At 40.1% G+C, this 18,402-nt stretch overlaps 1 protein-coding gene across 1 annotated transcript; it reads right to left on the reverse strand.

Moving 5' to 3' along the window:
• Positions 1 to 1,194: 1,194 nt before the first annotated feature.
• Positions 1,195 to 17,747, reverse strand: LOC149016432 (GEM-like protein 1). Its single transcript, XM_089154557.1, has 4 exons — positions 17,046 to 17,747; positions 16,840 to 16,941; positions 13,557 to 13,828; positions 1,195 to 1,770 (listed from the first exon to the last, which is right to left on the reverse strand). The coding sequence occupies exons 1-4, from the start codon at positions 17,404 to 17,406 to the stop codon at positions 1,579 to 1,581; spliced, it is 927 nt and encodes a 308-aa protein (XP_089010683.1). The 5' UTR covers positions 17,407 to 17,747; the 3' UTR covers positions 1,195 to 1,578.
• Between the last annotated feature and the right edge of the window lie 655 nt (positions 17,748 to 18,402).

Here is an 18,402-nt window from a genome sequence, read left to right on the forward strand (position 1 = left end):
AAAGAAGTCAGAATGGGAAATAGTATTTCTGAAGTAGGGGTTCTTAATGAGGTTTCTGTTATCAAAATGTTAATGGGGTTTCTGTTGTTTCAGTTGCTATAGTATTTCGAATTCTGGTATTCCAATGAATGGTCATTTGATTTCATGCAATACAAACAAAATTCATGTATTCTTGTTCTAGGGTTTTGGATTTTGCCATTTACGAAAGTTGAAATTCATATAAATAAGCACATCAAATAAGAAAAAGGGCTTTCATTTGACATATTCAAGATTCAAAATTTAATAAATTCTTTATTGTCATAAAATAGAGATGATATATTAAATACAAAGAAGAAAATTAAGACAAGATGAATTCAACTATTTTATTGAGTTTTCATGACATATTTATAATGGAATTAGCATTTTCTTTGATTTGGAAATATCATTGTCTACAAAGAAATACAATATATAATTTTCACACACAATAATATGATCTTGATATGGAATGATGGATTGCTAAGATCTTTGGTTAATATAGGAATGAAGATTGCCAAGATCGGACGCCGAAATGGCTAAGATCTTCATTTAGAAGTTACATCTTTTGCTATGATCTCTTTGAAAGTAATGGACATTTATAAATAAATATTATTTATAACATTTATCGCTGAATTGCCAATACAAACAAAAACTAGTGGGGAGAGGTATGAATTTTTGTTTCTTCCAAATTTGCAAGAAATTTTCTTTGGACCAATCCACACATGAGAACTGTAAATCCAGGACTCTTTTGTGAATCTGACACCCATTTTCTTCCTTTGCAGCAAAGACTAACAGAAAAAATCGCTCTGCAACAAATATCCCATTTCTAGAACACGGCGCTAGGCAGATTCCAGTGGTGGCGCGAGCCATGGGCCCACCTAGGGTTTGAGTATTGGTAGCAAAGGGCAGTTACTTGGGATATTTTAGTAAAGGAGAGCATTTACGTAATTTAACTTCAAATTTTGAATCACTAAAATGATAATAAGGGTATCAATGCCACTTGGTGAATCAAATGAAGGTATTATTGTAATTTCCCTACCTCGAGGGCATTTATGTAATTTAAAATTCAAATTTTAAACAAATACTATAAATAAAAGTAAGGGCATTTGAATAATTTCATAACCTATTTTCTATTTTTAACTGTGAATAACTTGTAATTTGCTCTTTTTTTTTTTTTTTATTTTTTTTGGGTAACCCGACAGCATAGCTCTTTTCATGCCAATAAAACCATCTCTCAAGATTGTTTAGGTTTGAGATGAAAACCCAATTACTTAGCCACTATACCCCGTGACAACAGTAATTTGAACAATTACTAAATGTACGCTGAAAATCAATATAACCATAAAAAATATATATAAAAAAAAAAAAAAAAAACACCCTATCTATTCCCCAAACCATATAACAGACTACAGATGCTAAGGTCCAATAAACAATCAGACACAATACTAAAAATAGATGGGGCAAACAACAGCAGTATCTTACTTTCCCTCCACCCACCACATATCACTGTCAACCCAACATCCCCGCAGCAACTGAAAAATATCCCAAGAGAGTGCACAGCTACTATAGCACAGATTGTGAATTCCGGCCGTGCAACGCGTCTTCTAGATTGGCGACAGCACTGTCATAGTTTACAAACCCCATGAACCAAAATTCATGGTTATCAACAGAGATAACTTGGATGTACTTCTCAGCTGCATTGACTCTACTTGCTGACGGATTAACAGCTTTAAGCTGATGCAGTGGAATAACAACCTATTAAACAAAAGAAGCACAACCTTGTTAGTGACTTTGCAGGAAACACTTGTGTATACAATAAATGATCCGTTCAGAAAAGGCGAAGAGACAAATGCAATGAGAGCCAGCCGCTACCGTGCATCATCTTATAGTTCAGTTCAGCCTTTCAGTAGATAATGGAAAGAAATCGAGAGAGACATGCATTATCAAGCAATGGCTAAACTATAAGGTTCCAGATTAAGGCGGCCAATTTGATTCAAAATAGAATGTCAGAATAGCAGACTACAGAGACACGATTTCTGATGCATCCATCACTACCAAATAATCAATCAATTGATTGAAGCAAACCCTATTTCCAGTTGTTCATGTTAACAATCCAATACATTACACAAGGCATGTTTAAGACTTGGAGAACAGTGGGGACTCCGAAGGCCAAGGAAAAATTTAGGTAGTCTTGAGCTACTGAGACGAAACACAGTTCGAAATGAAATTGGGTCAGTCAACTGAATTTTGTCATTCCAGTAATTTCAAGGGCATGTAATTATAAACTCTAATTGAGATTTGACTATTCACAATACTTGTTCTTGCATTTTAATGAGAGATTTCAATGTTTTCTTTTTTATCTATTGATAGGCCCCTCATATCTCGTGTGAATCTTGCAAGCACAAGAAGAAAGCTGGATTTGGTGAACAGCAGCTAGGAAAGGCAATCAGATATGGTCTTGAAAAGGAGGTTGCTGAATAGAGAAAGCAATCATATCTGGTCCTGAAAAGGAGGTTGCTGAATAGAGAATGATTTGCAGAATATTGCAGCATATTTACTACTACAAAAAATAAGAGTGATTGGAGACAGGCAGAATATTGTAGAATATTGCAGAATATTTACTACTGAATGAGAGAGATTTGGGGAGATTAGGGTTGATTAGGGGCTATAAATAGGGGTAAAATGTGAGTAGTAGTAAATGATTATTTATGTAAGTGTTTGGGCAACCGTAGGCTGAGGGGCAGCAATGTGTTGTGGAGGTGACTGGCACCATTGTAACCAGTTTATCATTGTTCTTCGTTATTCTATCAATTAAATAATATCAGTTTTGCATTCGATTCGTGGGTTCTTAACAAATTGGCATCAAAGCAGTGACGATCTGCGGGAATAGATGGACACCGAATTGTCCATGTTTTCCGGCGAATGCAATGTGCAAGAATGGCTTCCTGAAGTGTTATTATTCTATTGGGAACACCAAATTGAGGAGGAGAGAAGGTTGAGTGTGGGTCTCCAACATTTGGAAGGAGATGTGCTGGATTGGGTGTATGATAGATCTTGGTTGGAATTTACTTGGGTGAGTTTCCAAGAAGCCATTAAAATAGATTTTGGTTATAGCAGAGAATCAAAACAAATTTTGAGTTCGCACAATCCTAAAATAGCGATCAGCGTTAGTGAAGACAACCATGCTATGCAATCACAGGGAAGAGGAAGCAGATCAACGAAGGCAAAAATTGCGGATGAAGCCGTGATTAATTTCAGACCTGTTCAAGCTTGCGTCAATAATCAAAACAATTGCATGGAAGTTTTATTTGAGTTCTCCACTAAAAAGAGAGAAGAGAAGAAACATAGGAGGGGGGCACAGCTTGAATTCTGGCAAAATTCTGGTGCGACATGGGTGCGATTGCCGAATAAATTCTGTCCTGATTTTCACCTTGAGGACGAGGACAAGGTGAGACTATTGGAGGGGAGTATTGATAGGCCCCTCATATCTTGTGTGTATCTCGCAAGCACAAGAAGAAAGCTGGATTTGGCGAACAGCAGCTAAGGAAGGCAATCAGATATGGTCTTGAGAAGGAGTTGCTAAATAGAGAAAGCAATCAGATCTTGTCCTGAAAAGGAGGTTGCTGAATAGAGAATGATTTGCAAAATATTCCAGAATATTTACTACTAAATAAGAGAGATTGGGGACAGGCAAGATATTGTAGAATATTGTAGAATATTGCAGAATATTTACTACTGAATGAGAGAGATTTGGGGAGATTAGGGTTGATTAGGGGTTTAAATAAGGGTAAGATGTGAGTAGTAGTAAAGGATTATTTATGTGAGTGTTTGGGTAGCAGTAGGCTAAGGGGCAACAATGTGTTGTGGGGGTGGACTGGCACCATTGTAACCAATTTATCATTGTTCTTCGTTATTCTATCAATTAAATAATATCAGTTTTGCATTCGATTCGTGGGTTCTTATCATCTATGTTTAAATTTATGAAACATGGTCCAGTTTCGTCTGCCCCACAGTGGGCATGTGCAAATCAAAAAGACCACTTTGTGTGAGGTTTTAGTAAAAAATAACAATGTCATTGTGTTTATTAGCCTCAAATTAAGCTGTAAACAAAAAATTAGACCAAAAAACCGCCAAAATGCAACCTTGGTAGTCGAAATTTCAAACTATGCTCCGGACCCTCCCTCTGAGAGAGGAGTAAGATGGATGTGAGATATAAGAGGGGACAAAGATGTTTTAGAGGGAGAGTACAATTACCTTATTAGAGTCCTAACTACTAGTAAATTCAATCCAAAAAATAGAAAAGACAGAGGGGGAAAACCCCATAATAGTAGGGTTAAACAATTGGTTTTAGTAAAGAAATCAAATCGAAGGCCATGATGTGAAGGTCCCAATCCAATGATCTCCAATAAACCCTACAAGACCAAGTAGCCTTATTTCTCCCCTATCTATGATGATATTCTGGGATGGAATTAATTTTACATTGCAAGATGGCTTGCATCACTCTTTCTTTTGGACCAACACGATCTCTGCTCAGAATATTGGGAAGAGGGTCCACAAGTCCCCTACCACCTTTCACGTCCATTTAGATCAGCCAATTTATCTCCAAAAAATGGTTTGCTATGCCTGATGGTTCATCTCTCACCATGCAAGCCATGACCATGTAGTTTCAATTCATTGAAAGACCCTCTGTTGTTAAATTTCCTATATAGATGGTTTTTGCTATCACACCAAAAAAAAATAGTGATGTCTATTTCTTCTCCCAAATAGATAAATTGTGAACATCATGAAGGAAAAGAATACTATCTCCATCCCAAAGGACAAAACCGCATCTCACATGCAGGGCTTGTCTCACAGAGTCAAGGATTCCTAATTCTTCCACAAATATACAAAACAGATAACTTCCTCTTTCTCTAAGCACTAAGCAGCAAAACTTCTTGATTCATTTCTCAGTTTTCTTTAAAGAAGCAAGAATAGAAAGACACACACAAAGGGATTGACTGGTGCTGTCCCAAGCATCCATCTGCAATAACAAAGACTAACTTTTTCTAATACTATCTATAAAGTAGATAACTGGTGTGGGATTGGCAAATAGATAAAGGTTACAACTTAAAACTATTGAAGCTTGCAACCAAAAGTTGGTTACAAGCAGATTTAGTATCCTAGTTAATACAAGAGCAATCGTGCAACTAACTCAAGCTCAATACTAAATCTAGTAATTAAAGTTGCCAATAGATTCCTCACATACTATGGCCAAGGCAATACTTCAGTTTTCAACCCCTAACTAAAATATCACTGCCCTGCTCTGATACGAGTTCTTTTTACCCTTAAAATATTTTTAGTTTGCAATACCATTTAAATCCACTTTGCACTCCAACTATCTCTGTATCCCAGCATGGCCCTGTAATTCAAAACTTCAATTTATATACCCCAATTCCCTCTCTCTTCCCTTTCTTCTCTCTGCCTCTCTTTCATTTCCCCTCTCCCATGGGCAAACAAACTATTCTCTCAGGCTCCATCTCTCTCTTCCCTCTCGTTCTATCTCTATTTTCCTTCTCTCTCTCTCCTCCTGGCTTCACTTCCTCTGCCTTCCTTTCTTCCTGCTTCTTTCTGCCATGCTGAGAGCTGCCCCCGAGCCCTCCTCCTCTGCCCCTGTTTCCCCTGTGGTGCTATCCTTGATTTCCCTACTTCGGCTGTTACTGTTGATGATGCGAAGCTTCTGAAGTCTACTCTGTTGAAGACCCTACTCACGATGAAGTTGAAGATTTTGAACATGCTGCAACCTCTTCTAAGAATGCTGATATTAGGGTAACTCCAATTTGATGCTATGCCACGTCTGATCCTGGCCAAGTCAAGAAGAAAAATAGAGAAGTGTCCAGGTTTGTTTTTGTTGAGCTTGTTTCTTGGCCTTGTATCTTGGTCCATTTATTGCCTGATGCTTTGTATCTTCTTTCTCTTTGTGCGTCCTCTTAGGTTTGTTCTATGGCTTGGTGCTGCATCTTGAGTAATTTGGTTTCTCTTTGTATTTCCCCTTCCCTTCTTTCCTTTGGTAATGAATTTTTTATTCATCTACCCCCCCCCCCCCAAAAAAAAAAAAAAAAGGTCAAAGGATTGAATCTACTTTTTATGGTGGATACTAGGTGGCCCAAGCCATTACCCATTAATTTTGAGAGCCACTTCCTATTAATTTGTCAATTTAAGACGTGTCAGCCCAAGCCAAAAAGAACAACTAAGCCAAATGCCAGCATCATACAAGGATGGACCTAGCGTTCCATTAATTCAAGTTCAACTACTGATGATGTGAACCAGATCCAAGACCACCCAAAGGTGGCCCAGGGTGGTTACCAATACCCTACGGCCCTGCCAGCAACCCAAATAATTTCGGCCAGGATAAGGGTATCTTGGCCATTTTGGGTCCCCTAGTCAAACCCAATCAGTTTAATTCAGAGTTATGTTAGGAGTTTAGATTTACTTATAATTTTGAATTTGAGTCCTTGGTTCTTAAGTTATGAAAGAGTCCCACTCAAATTAGGAGTTCTAATTAGAAAATGATTCCTTTAGTTGCATCCCATATGTTACTAGGATCCTAGATCTAGTTTTATTTTTGAACTTTTGAGTCATTATTTGTTATGTTAATGAAGAATCATCGTAAGGTTGGGATACCCAAGTTGTAAGGAAGTCCCCTAGTTGTAGACTACTTCTTGCAAGCATTCCATATATATTCTTAGTTTTCAATTTGGATCCTTCTAGACTGAGATATGAAAGAGTCCTTGTATGAGTAGTTTCTTAGTCCAAGTAGGAGGTTTAGTTTGATTCCCTTTCCAAGTTTGAACGTGGTATAAATTGGTACAAACCACCAAAATTTCCATTTTTAAAATTTAAATAAATTTAAAAAAAAAAAAAAAAAAAAAAAAAAAAAAGGCGAAGAAACCTGGGCAGAATTGAAAAAAGTATCAGGTTTCGACTGAAACGATCGAAATTTCAACTGAGATGGGTCGAAATCTCGAAACCTACAAGATTTTGCAAGTTTCGACAACTACCGCCAGACTTCACCCTTTGAGTTTCAACCCCCAAACCATTTTTCAACCTCTTTTTCACCCGAAATCAGTAACTCCTTTGCCTTCAATCACACCATTGGCTCCTTTTTGGGGGGGATTTTGGAAGATTCTTACAAGGTTTATTCCAAACTTCCCATTTTTTTCATTTTTGCTTCATTGATGGCTTAAACGGTCATGATTTTTGCTTTGTTGATGGCTTGAGTGAGTGTCATATGGTTTTTTATCCCCTTTTGACACATTTCCTAGGATGAGATATCTACATTATGTTGAAACCCCACCTATAGAAACACAGTGAATCAGTTCCTAGACAACTTTAAGCATAACATGTCATGGGAAGCTTTCATCCAATATTCACCATTCAGAGTACTATCATAGACAAGGGATGGATCCACCAATTCCAACCAGGCACTCAACTTGGAACTGAAGCCTGGGACTTCGTTTTTGGTTAATGTATTTTGTTGTCTATGTAAATTTCTTATCAAACAATTCAAATATGCAAAACAATTTCTTCAATTCTACAAAGTTTGTATTTCTCGGAACATCTGATGTATCAATATACTTGAAAGATAAACTTTCAAAGGTTTTTTTTAGCAAAATACCAGTTCCAATGTGTTCATTATGCTTAAAATAGGTAGGAAGCAAGAAATCATATGAAAAACATATCATATAAGGGTTGAAACCTGCTCTTGAAACTTGGGTTGAAATGTTTCAAGTTTCAACCGAAATTTTGGTCGAAACCAGTCAGTTTCTAGCTTGGTCGAAACCAGCCTCAAAATCGAGATTCCGATCCTTGAGTTTTGAGTCCTAGAGTGAACTCCTTCTTAGAGGCTATATTTATAGCCCATTACTTGTAAGAAAAATCAAATTATGGTTAATAAAATTAAGCTAAGATTTGAAGGGGCAATGGTTGAAGTTGTGGGTTCCCTAAAAGGGAACTTGTGGCACCTTAGAGAGAAGAAATTCGGTAGAATTTTTTAAGAAGCCCTTGCATCTCCAATAAGTACCGAAGCCCGCCCCAAGGCCCCTAACCCCTTCCCTCTTCTTCTTCTCATTCGCAACCCTCCCCTACCCATCCCAAACCCTAGTTTCAGCATTACAGGGCCCCTCCCCCAACCACTTAGCTTTCCTCCCGCTTCCCCCTTATCCTACGGCAGCATCTACTTCCCCCTCCCTAATCCTTTAACCTCATCCCTTCCCCAACCCTAGGGTATCAATTCCCAGTGCCCCCCCCCCCCCCTCTTTTTTTTTTTCCCCTTTTCTTCTTCTTCTGCCTCCATCCTTGCAGCAATTTCTGGAAATTCCAGTATTGTAAAAAGACTCAAAACAGAAAATACCTAATCTGAAACCCTAGGTTTCCCTTGCCAACCTTAACCCTTTAGGAGTTAGACAGCCCTCCCTATACCCTACCTTGGACCCTAAGTACAGTCCCTCCCTCCCTACCCCTCTAAGCCCTAGAAAATTCTGCAATCATCTTTTACCTTAGAAACTCTAAATCTCCTTAACTATTCATTCAAACCTAAGCCCTTCTAGGATCAACGTCCCTCAACCCTGAGAGACACTCGACCTCAACCCTAACCCTAGCTTAAACCCTATAGACCCTAATTTTCAAACCTAGATTCAACAACTCAATTCTGAAATTAAAATTACAGCAAGGTTTCAGACTTAGAATTTTTAACCTAGCCTCTAAAGCATAGCCGAACCTAACCCTTCCCCGTTCGCAACCTTAGAACCTTCTTTCCAGCCTTAATTCCATAATGGTAGGGTTTTACAAACCTATTTTACTGCTGATTCACTTGAAGAGGATCGTGAGGGTGAATCAATGTCTTTCCTCTCTAGAGACACTGAAGAGATGAGTATAATCTTGAAATCGCATTTGAGAGATGGACCCTCCCCCTCCCCACTCCCCGCACCTCCTCTGCCCCCTGAAAACTCCATCCCTGCTCCGCTCTCCCTAGCAGACACACACCCCAACCTCTACTCCTTGGCTTCCCAAAAATGGGTCTTCCTTGCGTCTAATACCCAGCACCATTGTTAATGGCCAAGTCACTGCTTTCAACACAGATGGCATCCTGGACGAAGAAGCTTCAATGGAGTGGTAGCCTTGTGGGGAAACTTCCTAGGATCCCGCCCTCCCTTCCATATCATTAAGGCTTCACTGGCCAAGCAATGGAAGCTTGTTGAAAACTTGGAGACTCTCATGTTAGACCATGGATTCTTCCATTTCAAATGTGGGGATGATGTGAGAGAGGATATCATCTCAAACTGGCAGTAGCTTGCACTAGTGAAGGAGTGAGAGGAAGTTCATAATCAGAATAAAACTTACCCCCTTTAAGCCCTAATCAGGATAGAATTTCCCCTTTTAAGTTGTCATAAGTTGAATATGGGAGAGTATGCAACAAAAGATCCGACCCGATAATACCAACATTATGGGGGGAGTACGCAACAATGGAAGGGACAATGTTGTTGGATATGGTACAAGAGAAACTGGTTGTGGCTTTCTCATCAGTAGCAATCTCAACAAACAAAGGAAATACAGTCACCACTATTTTGTAAGGGCTCATAATACACTACTACTAAAAAAAGTTTACAAACTAATATTGCATACCAACAAGAATATCGTTACATCCAACTTCTACGTGATTTCACTCTCTCTCAAATACTAGGACCATTATACTAAAAGAATTCTCCTAATGAAGAACATAGATGGAACAATCAAGATATTAAATTAACATAAAAAATAAAAGAATTATTTAAAATATACCACCATTAAGGTGTACCCCCTGACAAAGATTATCGAATTTTAGAAACTGATGGATGTGAAGAAGGATGAGGAGTTGTTCTTAAAATAAAACCATCTAAGTATCACCCCAAAACTACCGAACAAATATGTAGATATAATTCAGGCAAATTCTCTATCAAAATCTAAACATCAGTCGAATATGAAGTAGAGGCTCTTATAAAGGGACTAGAATCAATGAAAATATTTCTTACAAATAGACCATTCATCAGAAGAACTGACCTTGAAACCATAGTGAAAGCATATAAAAATTATAATGAAAGGAAAATTCAGCATAAAAGATGGGTACTTAGAGCACACTTATATAATAGTGGTGCTCATCCGGTCTGTGCTTCAGTCCTCTATCTCTATTGGTGCGGGATCTTCTCGATTCCCAAATCTACCATCCAAGCCATGGAGTCTTTATTCTATGCCTTCCTTTGGAAAGGGCAAAAAGCCTCGTGCTTCATCCACCCGGTCAGTTGGTCCTCCATCTGCCGCCCTACCTCTGAAGGTGGCCTAGGAATCCGCCGGATCTCTGATGTTAATATAGCTTGACTCCTCAAACTTATTTGGAAAATTGTTGCAAAGCATGATTCTATTTGGGTTAGGTGGGTCTATTATTTCCACATTCGGTCTGATTCCCTTTGGACTGTCCTTATGCCCTTCAACCCTTCTTGGGTTTGGAGGAAAATTCTCTTGTTGCGCCCCTGCGCCATCTCCGCTATCTCTACTTCCATTTCCTCTGGTTCCACCACCTCTTACTGGCTTGATCCGTGGCATCTGATGGGTATTCTTTTTAACTTCTCTGGCCCCCGTACTGTCTATAGCTCCCATATCCCCAAATCCACCCCCTTGTCTAACTTCATTTCAAATGGGTCCTAGATCCCTACCCCCTTCCCCTTTCTCACACAAGTTTGGGAATCCCTCCCCCCCCCCCCCTCTAACTCCTCTAGAGACATCATTGTTTGGCTCCCTTCCCCCTCCAAAACCTTCTCCACCTCATTTGCCTGGAACCTCATCAAATCCCATAACCCAAAGCCCCCCTGGCCCCCATTGGTTTGGTTTAAGGGCTTCATTCCCCACCACTCCCTTACCTTTGGAGAGCCCTTAACCTCGCCCTACCCACCAAATCCTTCCTTATTGGCTACCACATCCCTACTAACCCCAATTGCACCCTTTGTTGGAACAGTTTAGAGAACCTTGAGCACCTCTTCTTTTGGTGCCCCTTCTCCAAATCTATCTAGGGAAAGCCTTGGCTTACATTTGGCCCCGTTCGAGGTGATCCTATGGGTTCTTTCGAGATTGGTCTTGGATTTTGAGAAACTTTTCAGGTTCTTCCATTTACGATCGGATTGGTAAGCTAGTATATTGTGCCTTGATCCATCACCTATGGTGGGAGAGCAATCTTAGGAGATGGACTTCCAAATCTCGTTCTATTTATAGGATTTGGAATGCCATCTATTTTAATGTTTCTTCTAGACTGTTAGCTATTCCCCATCAAACTAGATGGGTAAAACAGTGCTCAAAATCGCTTTGCCCTCCTAGTAGATGATGGAAACCCATCAAACTCCCCTACTCATGACTACATCATTGTCGATTTTATTGTTATGGCAAATCCTAACACTTCGTTGATGCTCTTGCCCTCATAAATGGTACCTTTGTTATGATTCCCCCGTCCCTACTATTGTTGCTTTGCCCACTACAGACCCTAAGCCTATCAAGTGCCCTTTATTTGCTATCCCTTCACCTAAACCTCTTATTTCCCCTTCCAATGCTCCTCGCTTTCTCAATCTAAATTGCATTCACCAACAACTAATCCACCCCCTCTTCGTGAAAGCTTGGCTTTTACCTCCTGCTTACGTCCCTCCCCTCCCTCTCATCCTACCTCTCTCCCCTATGGGCTCACGAGTGAGCCCAAACCCGCCTTGTCTCTCAGCCCACCCCTCTTTCCTCTCCTTCCTCTCCTTCCTCCCAACCCACCTGCCCTTTGGCCCATTCCCCAAATGATCCCTCACCCCATCTAGGCCCTACCCTCATCTTTCCCCCCTTTTTCTCTAATCCTCCTTCCCTCTCAACGTACTCATTTGAGCCAACCAACCCTCCAACTTCCCATTCCCTCAGCATCTCCTCTCTTTCGGCCCAGAACCCACTTGGCCCAACCGTTCCCCTTCCCTCCCACCCTATCAGCCCTCCCACCCCCTCAGCCAAAACCTTCTCCCTTCCTAACCCCTCACCCCCAACCCAGCCGCATCCCTTCTTACAAGACCCCCTCTCTCTCCCCCCTACCTTCCCCCTCCTCCCTTCCCCCTGCCCCTCTGGTCCCTCAACCCAAGATTGGGATAACTAGCTTTCTCAAAAAGCTTGGTAGGACTCCTCTCCTCCTACTACCCTTCCCCTCCGGTTAGCGGGCAGCCTGTCCCTTATATCTGGCCCTTCTTTGTGTGAGATTGTTGTCTACCACACTCATGCGGCTGAAACCTCATCCCCTTCATTTGCCTCAGATGCTGACGGTGATTGTGATAGTTGTAAGAGAAACAACCGTATCTATAAGACGCGTTACCAAGTGAAGGGAGACTTCATCGTGGATTCAAGTCTCCAAGAAAGAACAATAGATAGAAAACTAGGTTTTGCTATGTTTAGACAGGTTCTTTGTCTGCTAGGTCTGGAGCCATTTGTCAGCTCTCAACAGCTTTTTTTGCTTTGTCTGGGAACAGCCCTTATGTTCGTCATGTATTCTTTTCCTTCCCTCTTTCTTTTGTTCGGTAATGAATCCTTTATCCATCAAAAAAATAATCATCAAATTCTATTTTTTGGTTTGATATCAGAAGCAGCTCAATAAACTATCCTATTTAGAACACACTAAATAGAATATTCATGGGGGAGAAAGCACTATTATCTTTTGGTGTAAAGTAGCACAACCTTGAGTAGAATATTCGTCTTACAAATAAAGATGTGAATTTCAGGCCATTATTTCATCATTAACGATGTATGTGTGATCTGTAACCATCATGATGCCAAAGAAGTACAAAAATTTATCACCAGTTCTCGAGTTTTCATGAAACAGTCCCAATGAGATTAGTTAACTATAATTTTAATTACAGTTATGCTGTCCATTAAAAAAAATTAAAAATCAACTTATACACAAAGAAGATCTTGATTCAGTGCATAATAGACATAAGACTAGCACAAGACAAGCTAGAGATGTGATGCTTCGAAATGTAACTTACACTGCATCCTTAAGTACAGCGCAAATAATGGTTTGCCATAGAGATCTTATTTTTCAAAATGTATATTTGGACAGTGAAGCTACAGTCTGATGATTTTAGAATACAATTACTTACAAAAAGATATCAACACCTAGAATTCCATCAGTTGCTTAGAAAGTGGTTTCATTTACCTATTCTCTCTCAAAATCACTTGGGTCAATCCCCAAAGAGAGTCACAAGATAAAATGTCTATTAAATGGGGGAAAAAACTACAAAATGCCTACATGTATTATAATATAGAATGTTTAAGACACTCCATGTAGGATAAACCTTAAATAAAAATAACATCAAAAAAGAGAAAATTTTCAAAATGATACAGTTTTTATGCAAAACTGACATATCAACTCATAGCTCATAATGAAAATGATAAGGAACTCTTAAAAGTAAGCAGCTCAGTGCATTCCCAAAGGTATAAAAGCTCAGTGCATCAAACAAGAATACCTTATAATAGCTCCAGTCAGTTTGGTCTCCATTTTTGTATGAAAGAGGACTGTCACTGCAAAATGCAAGTTTTGCATCTGAGAGATACAAAATTCCCATGACTGGACCAGCTGATGTGGATAAGTAGCATGCATAAGACTTTTGAAGTTGCTCGTCCGGAGTAGTCTCAAAGGTCTGTCTGAAGATCTTCTCATAACCACCTTCAGCTAAAACTTTAGTCCCCTGAGCAATCCTTCCCATGGCAGCATCAGCAACACTAGGTGCTGTTTTCACTGATTAGAAGGAGAAAAAAAATGAAAGATCTCAAATGAAACTCTGATACAATTTGAAAAGATAAAAATGAAGAAGAAGAGTACCCAGAAATTATCAAACACTATACAGAGAAGATTTACAAACTCTTTGAAAAGCTAGGAAACAAATAGAAAACAACGTATTTCAGCTTTTAAGTAACTACAAAACCAAGGTAGGGGATTTGAGCAGGCTCATTTTACGCTGAACTTCAAGACAGCCAATGCTACACTTTAGTATAGCTTATCAATAAAAGTAAAGAATACCACCCCTACAGCAAAAGCCACATGTTTATGATTTTGAGTCAATCCACACTCCACCATGACCACATGAAAGTATGAAACAAGTGCTGAAGATGCATGAAACCTTAAGAAATGCTAGTACATGGTATTGGAAGGACACTAAAAATACAATCACAGTGCCTAAATGGGGTTGGCACATTGATCCTTTGCTTCCAATCACCTCTATTTGAGGTCATACTAGATACACAGCCTAAGCCATACATGTCCTTTCTCACCATTTCTCCTAAGGTTATCACGTCTAGCCTTAGCTCGTCTAGTTCCTTCAATCAAAATTAAATCACTTCTCCATAGAGGGGCGTTTAAAGGCCTTCATCGAATGTGGTTGCGCCACCTAAATCAACTTTCTTGTAGCTTATCATTTACTAGAGCTACTCACAGACCAGTGGTAATATGACCATTCATTCCTTATGCTTACTAGTTTGGCCACTCATCCATCTTAACATCTTCATTTCTGCTTTATTAAGTTCATCTATATTGTGATTCTAAACATCTCAACATTTTGCACCATTCATCATAGTTGATCATACGACGGTTCTATAAAATTTTCCTTTGAGCTTAAAGGAATACGTCCATCACACAAGACCCTGGACACACCTTTTCTCTCCATCCATCTTGTTTTAATTCTTTGGGAAACATGATCCTCTATATCACCTCTTTATTTATGATTGAGTCTTTGCTTCACTACAACACTCAAATATAGGTGTTCAACTGTAGTCACAAACTCACAGCAAACATGAATGTAAGTGATGTAACCAAGAGTGCCCCCCCCCCCAGCCCAAAACAAAAAAAGGGCAAGGCACAAAGAAGGCCCAAAATCAGCCCCTTCCTGTGGCCCTAAAGGGTGGTTTCACTTAGTGAGGGGCATTTTGATCATTTTACCACCTCCATGAGTCTTGTTTTTGGTCTTATTAGGTTCATCTTAATTTTAGGAGTCCAAATCTACATTTTGTTTTGAGTTTGAATCCTTGGTTAACAAGTTATGACTTCTCAAGAGTCCTAGTTGGAATCCTATTTTCAATTTGGATTCCTTCTTAAAGTAGGAAGTTTTAATTTTACAAGTTTCTATTTGTTTAGGAGTTCTAATTAGAATTTCTCTTTTAGTTGTGTTAGTTAAGTCTTAGTGTGATCAGAAGTTCCAATCCAAATTGAATTCCTTCTTGAGTCCTAAGTAGTCTTTCATTTTGTTGAGCCCTATTTTAAATTCCTTCTTTGTAAGAGGCTATAAATATAGCCCCATTCAGCTGTCACAGACTAGACTTGATGATTTATTGAATGAAAACTGACTTGAAGGAAGGATTTGCAGTCATGGGTTCCAAGGACGAACTGCAAGACTGAGTTATTTTTTAGTTTCTGCAACTTTCCAGTCTGAGTTATTTTTTAGTTTCTGCAACTTTCCAGCACACCCTCTCAGCCACAAGCTTGCGGCAGCCACTGAAGACACCCCAGTCCTGCAATTGATTACAACAGCCCCTTCCCCATCAAGTCCATTGCCAGCCCTCCACACTGCCCTAATTCCCTTCCCCATCCCTTGCGCAAGCATCCCCTCCATTCCTTCTTCCTTGTGGCTGCAGCAGCACCTAACCCCAATCCTAAAACCCTAATTCCCCCCACCCTTCCTCCTTATTACCCTCCCCTCAGGATTACACCTTTCCTTCCCCCTACAATTAACCTTCAAACCTCATCACAGCCCCTATCCTTCATTAGTCTCCTAAAAATCTGCAATTCATCTTCTTCCTTCAAAACCTCAAAGCCCTAAAACACTCAAACCCTTACAACTCTTCAACCAATCACACAATTCCAACCCCCTTATGGATTCAGCAACCCTAAGACCTCTACCTAAACTCGACCCTAACCCTAAACCCTACCCTAGAAATTACAAACACCCTAAATTCCGTAAACCCCTAGCTTGTGGAATAATTCTGCAATTCAAAATCTGTTAAAAGAGAATTGTTTTCTAGTTCCCACCCTAATACAGCCTGGCCAAAACCCTACCTTCCCTGCCAAAACCATTCCCCGCTTGGCCCTAGACCCCCAATCCTAGTTCCAGGTTTGAAGTCAAATTCCCTTAGCCCCAAAGCTTTTGAGCATATAAAGTTGCTGTCCACATCAGAAAACTTAATTGCAAAATTTTCAGACTCTAATTCAGCTAAGTACCCCAAGCTGCAGGGTATATTGGAGCATGCTCAGCTGCTGTCCACAGACATTACCTATTAATTGGCCTCAAACAGCAAGGCAAAACCCTAAATTTCTGCTGGTTCTCTAAAAAAGGATCCTGAAGATTGGTCCCTGATCTGGGGTTACACCTGTAAGAGTGGAATGGCCAAATAGGACTCTGTGTGTCCAGCCCTAATTAGTTGAGAAAGGCCTTGTTGAGTTAAAGATAAAGGTATCTTCTGGCAGTCTCAGACTTCCAAGTGGTGAAGACTCACTCGGTATGTTCCATTGACAATGGCACTAAAGCATTTCTTTTCCAGCCATAACCAGGCCTGATCATTGAAAACCATAAATTATGTAAGCATACTAGTTTTAGTTAATTACAGCCAAAGACAACTTCCTCCATACATCCGCACGACATTAAGTCAAATCAAATGCACTAGTATTGTGAATTTGAGCATAATCTAATCTACTAAAAGTTTAGATCAATTTCGAGACTAACAAAGAAACAATAGAAAGATAGGTATAAAGAAACGTACAGTGTTGCCACATGTTTCTAGTCAGATCCTCCGCCCCCTTGGTGGCTTCTCCCACTTTCTTTCCCCATCTCCCAAGAACATCGCGAACCGAATCCATCTTCTCTGATAAGAAATGAACATATTTATATAAAACATGAAACAATCTTCAACAATTCCATTAGATTCAGAAAAGAAAAAAAAGAACGCCGTAATTGAGGGTTGCTTACCCTTGATGGATGTTGATGACGACGGTGCAGGCGAAGAAGAAATGTAAGGATTGGATTCAGCAGGCATAGAAGTGGCACGGTTTTCAACAGAGGCATAAGGACCGTCCTTCTCCAAATCGGAACTCCAACTCACTTGTTTTTTTAGCGGCTTATCCGGCGTGGAAGAATCGGCTTGCTGCTGAGTTCCCATCACAAAAGTACCCCAATTCTCCTGATTAGTAGCAGCGACTCCAGAAGACGGAGGAGGAGGAGGAGCAACGTCTTCTGGATTGAGTTTAGGGTAAGGAGCGTAACTTGAGGGATTCTCGCCCTCAATCTTCTTCGTTTCGGTTTGATTACCTTGCTGTTGTTGGTGATCCATCTAAGATTAAACTTTCTGGTCAAAACTCCGATTGTTTACTGATCTATCACTTCTCTTTCTCTCTCTGTTGTTCTTTGTGATTTAGATAGATTTCTTCCCAACGAAGTACCACGCAAAGGATTCGAAGGAAATATTGAATCTGGTTGCAAGAAATTATTTCAAACCTGTATTTCTGTTGTCATTTGATTTGACAGTTGAAACTTTGAAATGGAGAAAAAGCGAGAGCAAAACGTGGATGGTTCCGGCGAAGCGCGTGAGAAAGAAACTGTAACTGCTTTCTTCACACGTTGTTATCCTTTTTCTCCGCGTCGACGTCTCCGACGATGTGAACGAAGGCGACACGCGTCATTTGCGGAATGACGCTATCGTATCCGAAATGATTTTAAACAATTAGAATACGGTGGCAACGGGTGCTACTGGTTTTTCGACTCTCTACGAATTGACTTAAATACCCTTATGACCCCACGGTCGAGCTGTCAATGTATTGCGGCCGACGTGGCGACGTTCTACTTCTTATGTTTTCCATAATGGGCTTGGATCATGGTCCGTGGGCCGCTTACCAAATTATAGCGGCTTAAGATATTCGATGAAACCCACGGGCCGAATTAGCCCAACCCTAATCAAGCCCAGTCAAACTTTCTTTCTTTTTTTTTCGTAACAAAAGCGCTTTATATATCGGGAAATTGGGGATGGGGATATTACGGCCGGCAAGGGTTGAATCAACAACTTCTCCACTGAGAGGTGAAGTTCACAACCACTCCACTAACCCTCCATTGGCAGCCCACTCAAACTTGTGAAACAACTTCAACAGAATTTTTTTATCATCCATAGAACGGGTATCTATAAAACCCCAAATTGACCCTAACCTGTCTCGAACCCAACTTGACTCCGACCCAACTTTTTTGACCTGAAGGGTGGATTTGGATTACAAAAAACCAGCTCCTGCGGGGTAGAGTAGGGTTTGGGTCTAGCCCTTGCACCAATCAAGCCCACTTA

Source organism: Hakea prostrata, chromosome 5 (genome assembly GCF_041222555.1).
Source record: "Hakea prostrata isolate BN-2017 chromosome 5, UWA_Hpros_2, whole genome shotgun sequence".
Classification (NCBI taxonomy): Eukaryota; Viridiplantae; Streptophyta; class Magnoliopsida; order Proteales; family Proteaceae; genus Hakea; species Hakea prostrata.

Coding starts and splice junctions, on each gene's coding strand:
- LOC149016432 (XM_089154557.1), bottom strand. CDS start 17,406: ATGGATCACCAACAACAGCAAGGTAATCAAACCGAAACGAAGAAGATT. Junction 16,942..17,045: donor GTCATCAACATCCATCAAGG/GTAAGCAACCCT, acceptor ATTTCTTATCAG/AGAAGATGGATTCGGTTCGC. Junction 13,829..16,839: donor TAGAAACATGTGGCAACACT/GTACGTTTCTTT, acceptor CCTTCTAATCAG/TGAAAACAGCACCTAGTGTT.